Raw genomic sequence first — 9,079 nt, 5'->3', positions numbered from 1 at the left:
TCTAGCAGCAGTCCCGCAGAGCAGAAGTACCAGCATGGCGCTCGGTGAGGCTGGAGTTCCGTTGTCTCTCTTGTATTGTGTTTCTCATGTCAGGTTTTACTCCACTATCTGATAGAGGTCTGCGATTCCTGCGCGGTGTGCGCCTCTAAACAAAACCTGTCTGGGTAAAAACGGCAGCATTTTCCTGCTGGATACTCACAGAGAAGTGGTTTGTAGATATCTGAGAAGGCTTGCTAACTAGCAAGGAGGCAAAAAAAAAAAAATTACGGGAGATACAGAGCAACAAGAGGAGGAGTCCTGTTCTGGAAGAGGTAAGCTGAATTACATAATAATAGTAGTTGAAGTACTTAGGAGTGGTATAAATATATTTGTTTGTGTCTTAAAGTTGTTAAAACTCTTTATTTTCCAAGTGCGCAAACTTAACTGTTTGTTGGGTCTTTTTTAAAGGGGGACAACGTTAAAGCAGCCTCCTTGTTGTGAAGCGATACTTGCTAACAAACTTAGTTTAATTTGCTTTCTTGTAGTTCAGTTCGAGAATAATCCACCTCAAAAGAAAGTAGCATAAGAATAATCAGTTACTGTTTAGCGTCGTTATGTAATGTTTTCGTTTTTTGTTACAATGTTGCGGTATAAGCGTAAGATTTTGTCATTTTAAAAAAAGAAAAAAATGAGGATTAATAATTAGTTTGTTGTGTTATTAGGATTTTTTTTTTAACCAGGTTTACTTAGTCGTGTGAATCCTCCTGTATGACTCCGTTCTTTAAACACAAATCACTGCACTTCAGTGCTTCACCGCTGCTGCAGGTTTCTTTTTTGTGTCTGGCTCGGCGGTGTTAACCGTACAGTCAGTTTAAAGGGTCCGAGGATCCAAGATCACAGTTGCCAGGTGTAATTATCCGCTGTCGAGTAAATGAGATTAACTTGGCCTCCTGTCCCCCGCTAGGTAATCTAATGATAGACCTTAAAACTGTTCTTTTTTCCTTTTAATGTTTTTGCGAGATTTAGCAACAATTCTCTTATGCATGTTAGGTTTTAGTGCGGCAATTCATTCTGCATTACAGTGCGGATATAAAACAAAACGAAGAAACCCCATTTTAAAAACACGGAAAAAATAGGGTGTAGATCTCTTATAGAAAGACACATGCAGCAGTGTCTCCATGCCTTGGATTGGTACTAAATCTTAGACTTTATAAGCCCACCATGATTTCATTTTCAGAGGCACTAAGCTCGCCGATAAATTTATGCATGAGGTTTCTTAAAACAGCTTTAAAAGTATTGACTCCTGGAGCCACAAACATTTCTGTTGCTCTGAAAAAATCGAGGTCTCCTCCGTAATAATCTCATTATAAACCATTTGAAGTCTCCGTAGGCTTGTTTTTCGATACTTTGCCTTCAAGTGTGCAGTAAACAGAAGTGTTTAGTATGCTCTAAATGGAGACATCTTCATCCTTACATGCAGTAACCTTGGTAAACTTGCATTGCGTATAAATAGCCTTTAAAATAGGTCGTTTGATTTGCAGTTGCTATTAGAGACACTAAGGTTCTTATCAGAAGAAACGGGAATTTGATACAGTTGTCCTCTTTGGCTTTACTAAGAACGCTGTTATAGACATGATATAATTCTCAATATAAGAGACATGAGCTGCTGGAGACCAGTCCTGTAAGATGGATGGCATTTTATTGGAATCAGTGCTGTTATCCATTCTTCCTATTGATCCTTATTGATCCATGATCAGTTTTCTGTGTGCAGTAACAAAGTAAGCTTACACAAATTTCCAGCTGCTTTATCTTTTCCAAATCTGAACACATTGTTTATAGAAAGTAGAAAAAGGACTTGAAATTCTCAGGTGTGCAGAAGCTCTGCTGCCCTGAGTTTGACTTCACTGCTCTGCAGTGTGCAGCTGTCAGAAGTGATTAGCTTGGATGAATGCAATACCAGTGGACTGGACTTTTTTGGAACTGGTTTTGGTTCGTCATGGCTTGATGCTCAAATTATGAAGCAACACAATACAGCTTCAGCCATATGTAAGCATGTAAGGAGTTTCCAAAACCACAGTTCAGTTCATAGTAGGAGTTTGCATTCCCAGTAAAAAGTACTTTGAATCAATATTCACTGAGAACTATGTGACAAACTTTGTGGATGTTTGTGTTAAAATTTAAGTCATTATCTGTAATTGTTAGAGTTGTTACAGCCATCTGCGATGTCTGTTAAATATGTATGCCATGACCTATTTCTTGTGTATACAGTTGATAAATATGAATTTCTTGACCTTTTTCTTTTTTCTTTTTTTATTATTATTGTTTTGGTTTTTTTACAGCTGATGCAGGTGCCATGGCAATAGCCGAGGCATGGGAGTGACGTGACAGTACTTGATGTGCTTCCAAACAAAAACCTTATCAGCATCATGTTTTTCTGCTGAATTAGAGGCAGAACACACAGAGAATGGACGAGTCCGTGTTGTTGGATTTGCTCGAGTGCCCCGTTTGTCTCGAGCGGCTAGATGCCTCGGCAAAGGTTCTTCCTTGTCAGCACACCTTCTGCCGGCGTTGCCTCCAAGGTATCCTTGGCTCACGCGGGGAGTTGCGCTGCCCAGAGTGCCGGACGTTGGTGGATTGTGCCGTGGATGAACTTCCCAGCAACATCCTACTTGTGCGGCTCTTGGATGGAATCAAGCAGAGGCCACGGAGGGTTGGTCCTGGGGCGGCAGTCTGCACAAATGGTACATCTGGAGCCATGGCCAGGGCACATGGAAGTGGATCCCGGGACCAGGGCACCCCGGGAGCACAACCCCAGCGAGCTCAAGCTAAGAGCACCCTCGTCCGGGTTAGTATATTAACTACCTGAGCATGGCTCAGTGAGTACACATCTGTGTTTCCCATTGTTATGGTCAAGCTGAAACAAAACAGAGAAAATCTGTGTGGATTAAAAACAGCATGTTGCATTACTAGCTCTCTAATCCTTGCTGCGGATTAACGGTTATCATGGTGACCCCAAAGCCAGCCAGTTGACTAGCAGCCCAACATTACTGAAGGCAGTGATTGAGAGCAGTTAATAGTTAAGCCACCAAATGATCCTGCACTCTATGCCAACAGTAGATGGACTTACTCCCGTAAGAAGAGCTCGCAGGCCTTTCTTAGTTGCTGACATTGTCATATGCCACAGACAGCCTTCCTCTTGCGATCCCTGCTGCAGTGTTGCTTGTGAAATTCAGGGTGGATCTACAGGGTGGTTGTTTTATCTGCAACACTGAGGGGACTTGTAAAGTGTATTTAGAGCAGAAAGAAAATTGTGAAAGACTTGGAGTCTGTGTTTCCTTAGTTTTATTTAGATACCACTGATGAGACACAGATGACGGTGAAAGAGTGAAAACAACACACAACATTTGTTTCTCAATCTCTAAGCCTAAGAAAACACGAGTTTGATGATGGTTTAATCTTTAAGGGCAAAATAAGCTGTTCAACCTAAGATGGCATGTGCTGTTGTGTCATGCCATATTCAGTGTTTGACATGCAGATTCCCAGACATGGATTATACCTAATCCTAGACTAAATTCTTTACTCTATGGGGATCTTCATTGAATTTTTCCTTTTAGTCTAGGACTAGGATTATCTATGACGAGGAAACTTGCTCATAGACTTTATTTGGGTGGGCTGCCCAGGTCTATGGATGGCTATCCAAGTATATTTTATAAGAAATTTTATTTATTTGACTGCCCCAGACAGCAGTGCAATCAGTTTACTCTCAGACAATCCCCTCACCCTCATTTTGGCGGTGCAGTCTGGTTGCTGTTGTGAAGTCCTCGATGTCATTCACCAGTCAGCAAAAAGTTCTGCCTACAGTTGAGCAGACTTTGACCACCACCTTCTTAAACTACGTTTGATGACTACAGACTGTTTATTTTAAAGCAAGTGCACATTTAACTCATTTCAGTTCCGATACAATGCTGAGGTATCTGCATCAGGTAATGATCAGATACCTGTGTTAATTTAATCAGCTAAAGTTCTCACTCTGAGGAAGATGGTGGAAATTAATCTTTTACCTGTAGGGGAGCATTAGCTTGACTTACACGTTACTTTGTAATAACCTTGTAAAAGTATTGGTGTTGATTAGTAAAATGATAAATGAGAACAGGACCAAGATAAATAATTTTTTTATAAATATGGTCACGTTATTGATTTAATTTATTTTCACTGGTCACATTTAAGGTTGGTGTTAAGAGTCATTAAGCTGCTTCATACTGCTGTCATTCATAGTTGTGCTAGTTTCTGCTTTACTCCCTCTCAGTCTAAGTGGTCATCCTTGCTGCTCCTCACACACAAACACACATCATCTGTGGAGCAGAGCTGTCAAAAGACAGGTGAAATTAAATGACAGCGTTGACAACAGTGTATTATGTCATTGTAAGTTCAGCAAAAGCTTCCCAGCAAGAGTTACACTAAACCTATAGAGAGCGAGAAAGAGCTGACAGAAAGTCTGTCAGTGTAAGAATATATACTGGAATATACTTCCAACCTTTTTATCCTTTGTTGTAAACTTCCTGCACGCTGTAATGCCTCTGCTTCTGCTGACTCAAAGTGTCATAAAAAACAGATCTGGTGTGTTGTCACTGATATGCAATATCAGATCAGCACATCCCTATTCACTGTCACAGTGGGCACATGGTATTTATTTATCAATTAACGTAAAACAGCATAACTGTGCCTCCTTAACATGGTTGTGCAGCCCTTTCCTTCACACTAGCACTCGTAGAATCCAGCGGGAAATAAAAAAAATGCAATTTTTCTTCATAAAGTGTTGTGATTTATGCTATTTATGCTTTTCTCCAAGCTGCCCAGGCCTATTTACTATACAATGACATGTGATGTGTGTTTTAAAATATGTTTTAATTAACAAATTCTCTTTAGATTCTACATACACCCTTCTAAATACACCCATGACAGACCCGTGGGCCTTTCTTTGAACAGCTCTGGTCTCCACGAAGGGAGGATTGGGTAGATGAAAAGATGTCAGGGTCTTGTGTAGAATCACTGGAATGTCAAAGCTCTGATAATGTAGCTGCCGAGCCATGCAGGTATGAAGATCAGAGGCCTTGCTGTAAATTGCTGCTGGGGGACCCGCCTCATTTGCCAAAGTATCACTTCAGAGCTTTTGTGCTCATTTCAAAGCTGTTTGTGCTTTTTGGAATTTCCCCTCAGTGCTGAAAAGCCTGTTTGTTACAAAAAAAAGGGGGAGAGCGAGAGATGGTCATTCGAAACTAATACACTGATTCCCCTTTGAGGGTATGCTGCCCATGTCATCTATGAATACGTTTTTCTATTTTCTGAGCACTTCTATAGATTTTTCACAGTGTCATACTATTGACTAATGACCTCTCTCAAGTCTGCTCTCCTAAGGCCCTGTGCTGATAACAGAGAACAAGAAAAGACATGGCAGTGCAGGTGTAACATTTTCACAACATAAAAGCCAGAGATCAAAGCTCTCACTGATCTCTGGTCGGTGCTCCTTGGGGACTGAGCTGCCTCACTGCCCCCGGGTGACACCCTCAGTCCCACTTCTTTTTTTCTTTTCTTTTTTTTCTTTTTTTGTTCCCCTGGATTTTTTTTTTTTTTTGGGGGGGGAGAGATCTTTCAAGGCTTGATGCGGCTCTTGTGCCATTCCTCTGTTGAGGGAGAGCTCCACCTCCAATTCTTATATAGCCAGAGAATGGCTCTGATTGGGGACTGCCTGACAGATGCACAACAGGGTTTTGTTTCGGGTCGCGTCTGATCCTAGTGACTGACCGACACATGTAGAGAGTGTGTGTGTGTGTGTACACGCGCGCATGAACGGAAAGGCCACCAGTAACAGAAACTGATGAGTGTTAAGTGAAGGCGTTAGGACCAAATGGGACAAATGTTTCGGCTTTCTGCCCCTCCGCTTATCATCTCCGGGGTTGCAGCAGTTGTTTGACACGGCAGCCTGGCATTTCTTTGATGAGAGGATTGAAAAGGCTCATCTTGAATGTAGCTCTGTGGTTGTCTGGGCCCTCGCAGTCAGGTTGATGACTCACCTCCGTGGTGCTCCGTTACATGAGTGTTTTGTCTGCCTTTCTCGCTCGTTGACTCGTATAACATAGTATTTTGTTCATGTGGATTGAGAACAGATAACTCCTATGTTTTTGTTTTGTTTTGTTTTATGCATGAGAGCGAGTAAAGCTATTGGATCTGTCTGGAAGTCAAAGGTCAGGGTTCAGGTGTCATAGCAGTTGGGTCAGAGCAAAGGAAGGAGAGAGGGGAAGAATCGGAGAGAGTTTTTAGTGAATATCTTCAGCTATCATTGTCTCTCTCTGGAGAGTTGAGCCTGCACTGAGAGTATAAAAATAGACTGTCTTTCATGATAATTTCTGCCTTTGTCATAAAACTGTCAGAGTTAATTTTTAATTCAGTTCTCCACTCTGCATTAACTACAGTTTGGAGGCTACATTTAGGAGGAAAATACATACAAATGATTCTTGTATCTTTTGTACGCTATGAAGGATTTGAGTGTTTTTCTTTATGAGTGTGTGCGTGTCATTATGTGATTAGCTGATGTGAAGTGAAACAATATACTTTCCTGACCTTTTTGGGATGTAATTAGGTCGTTGTCTCTTCTTTGGTAATGAGGGCTGCCTTTTCCTTTTTATAGGCCTGGTGTGTTTGATAGCCTTTTCTTCCTGGCATTATCTCACATTGTCCTCAAGGATTAATTCTAAACACACAGGAAGCAAAGTGCAGCCTTCTAATTTAGTATTATTTTGCCTGTTGTCTAATATCTAGGTACCCACAGGACATTGGAAAGCGTTTTTGTTCCTCAGTTATTTTTGTAATAAAGTTGTGGCGTGTTCTGTCTCTTTTGTAGTGGATTTATTTCTTCAGAGAAAAAGAATGCTGTTTATGGGTTCCTTATGTAGAGAGATGTCATTAAAATTCCTGTGCACCTCCCTCGTCTGAGGTCGATGAGTCACGCTGGCGGTCTTTGATGACATCATATTGTTGTTGAGGCCTTTCCTCTTGGCCGGCTGGCTGACCTCTGCCTGCGCGGCTGAACCCCTTCATTACACCCTCACGCTGCCCACATACTGCAAACACATACTTACTGCTTTCCACTGGGAATTTTTCAAGAGGGCTTTGGTCTGTTCATTCCAGCTCTCTCAACACGCTCACACTTTTCTCTCGCCTCCTCTATATTTCCCACGCAGGTCTGCAAGTAGTTGCAACCTTCTGGACAGGGCATGCCGGGATTTTAGAGCCACCTGTAATTTTCTCTTATGAGCCACTGACACCAGCTGAGTTTTATTTTCTTTTTTGCTATATTGCTTCCATGTACCTCCTCCTCCCTCCTCACTGTCTTAATCTGTGCTGAAGCCTGTTAAAGGACTAATGAGATTAGAGTTTATTAGACACTGAGTCGGCTCTGCTCCCCGTTCTTTTACTCCCTGTCTCAAAGTGCTTTCTCAAAGGGAATTTTTGGGTCTGTTTATGATGTTTTAAGGTCTTGACCTTCCTATGTAAAGTGCTCTGTTAGGACTTTGGGATTTGGCGTTATATAAATTGAATTGAATTACTTTTGACTGCTGACTTTCATTCCTAGGAAACAAACAGTTGCTATCTAGTGAAGTAATCAGCGTGTCTTCATCTCTGGTTCCCACTGTGTATCTTTTAATACTCATCTAATGCACTTCATATTTTTTATAGTTTTTATACTTGTCCTTTTTTTGACTTTTGCACTGCTACAAAGATGGATGCTCATATTAAACACGAGCTTCGTGATTGTTCAGGATTCAGCTTGCTCTCAGTGTTCAGTTTATTATAGTTTTTATGACGTATTGAAAGACCCAAGAAGGCTATGGACATTGTTTAACATACAAAAGCTACAACCCTTCAGCTAATGTATTTTGTTAACCTTTATAAACCTACTGTTCCTGTTAACTTTACCATATAGAAAAACGGCTCCAGATAACTATGGTAAAAGGACCGGTTCTTGTATTATATATTTTCTCAAAACTTTCAGTTCAAGAAGCCTCATGAGAAACAAAATTACAAGTTTAAGAGATGCTCGAATTTCAAAAGTCAAGTTTTTTGCGTTTGAAAATTGTGGTTTCAATACTGAGTAGTCATAACCAGGAAAGTTTTAGGAACTAACACTGTTGCTCTTGCTCAGCTGAGGGTTGTCCACTGGGATTCCCTACATGTTACTGTGTCTTGTTGCTGGAAGGGGAAAATATACTCCCTGCTGTCTCTGTCTGTCCTCCTCACCTCCTTTTTACATAATTGCACATATGAGGCTCCAATTTCATGTCTGTACCACCACATATTCAGCAGTTAGTGTTATAGCATGTAGCGCTACATGAATCCACTGTGGCATTAAATTGTACCACTAAGCTAAACCTTCTAACCAGCTCTAGACATCCTTGTTCGTTAACACTTAATATTGCTGTCAAACAGACGGATCGCTGTCATGGAGGTCTGCTTTGCTGCGACATGTAGTTCCATTTTTATGTTCTTAGATTTAACACTGGTCTCAGAGGGTTAGTTTCATTGTGTAGGTTTTGTAAGAAGTGTGTTAATGTGTTTCTTTTATGTTGTTTTAACACTAGGTTTTGGGTGGTCCGTCAAACATAAAATGCCACAGTTGCTGGGGGGAGGGTTCTTTGGGGCAAAATATTTCACAGATACCTTGTAAGAAATGTCAAAAAATATCTGTTTTTCTTGTGTTTAGACTGCAAAGCTAGTCTAGTAAAGTCCACAAATATAAAGATGGAACTGTAAATGAGCAGAATGCATCCTCCTCAAAGTAAAAATTTTAGTGCCAGTTTGTAATTTTAAATCCTAGTAGTAGATGGATAGTAAATACACTAATCCACAGTCTCACAGAGGAATGAAGGCTATCCTATCATGCCTTCTACATAAAGACGGGAACCTGGGCAGCTTGCCAGTTTATCACATTACTGATGTACGGTGGCCCCTAGAGACAAAGCATGTATAAACTCCAAAACACTTACAAATTCCAAATAGCACGTACAAACTCCTCAACACATACAAAATCCAAAACACATGCAAA

At 40.9% G+C, this 9,079-nt stretch overlaps 1 protein-coding gene across 1 annotated transcript in view; it reads left to right on the top strand.

Moving 5' to 3' along the window:
- Nucleotides 1–9,079, top strand: part of sh3rf1 (SH3 domain containing ring finger 1) — a 63,831-nt gene continuing 54,752 nt past the window's right edge. Inside the window, exons 1-2 of the mRNA XM_005732336.1 lie at nucleotides 1–311; nucleotides 2,319–2,824. Coding sequence (XP_005732393.1) covers nucleotides 2,444–2,824 — 381 coding nt within the window. The 5' untranslated portion in view covers nucleotides 1–311; nucleotides 2,319–2,443. The remainder of the gene's footprint in view (nucleotides 312–2,318; nucleotides 2,825–9,079) is intronic.

Source organism: Pundamilia nyererei, unplaced genomic scaffold (assembly GCF_000239375.1).
Source record: "Pundamilia nyererei isolate P.nyererei 1_Seehausen unplaced genomic scaffold, PunNye1.0 scaffold00046, whole genome shotgun sequence".
Classification (NCBI taxonomy): Eukaryota; Metazoa; Chordata; class Actinopteri; order Cichliformes; family Cichlidae; genus Pundamilia; species Pundamilia nyererei.
The sequence above is the reverse complement of the archived record's forward strand: the minus strand, read 5'-3'. Positions and strand labels throughout refer to the sequence as shown.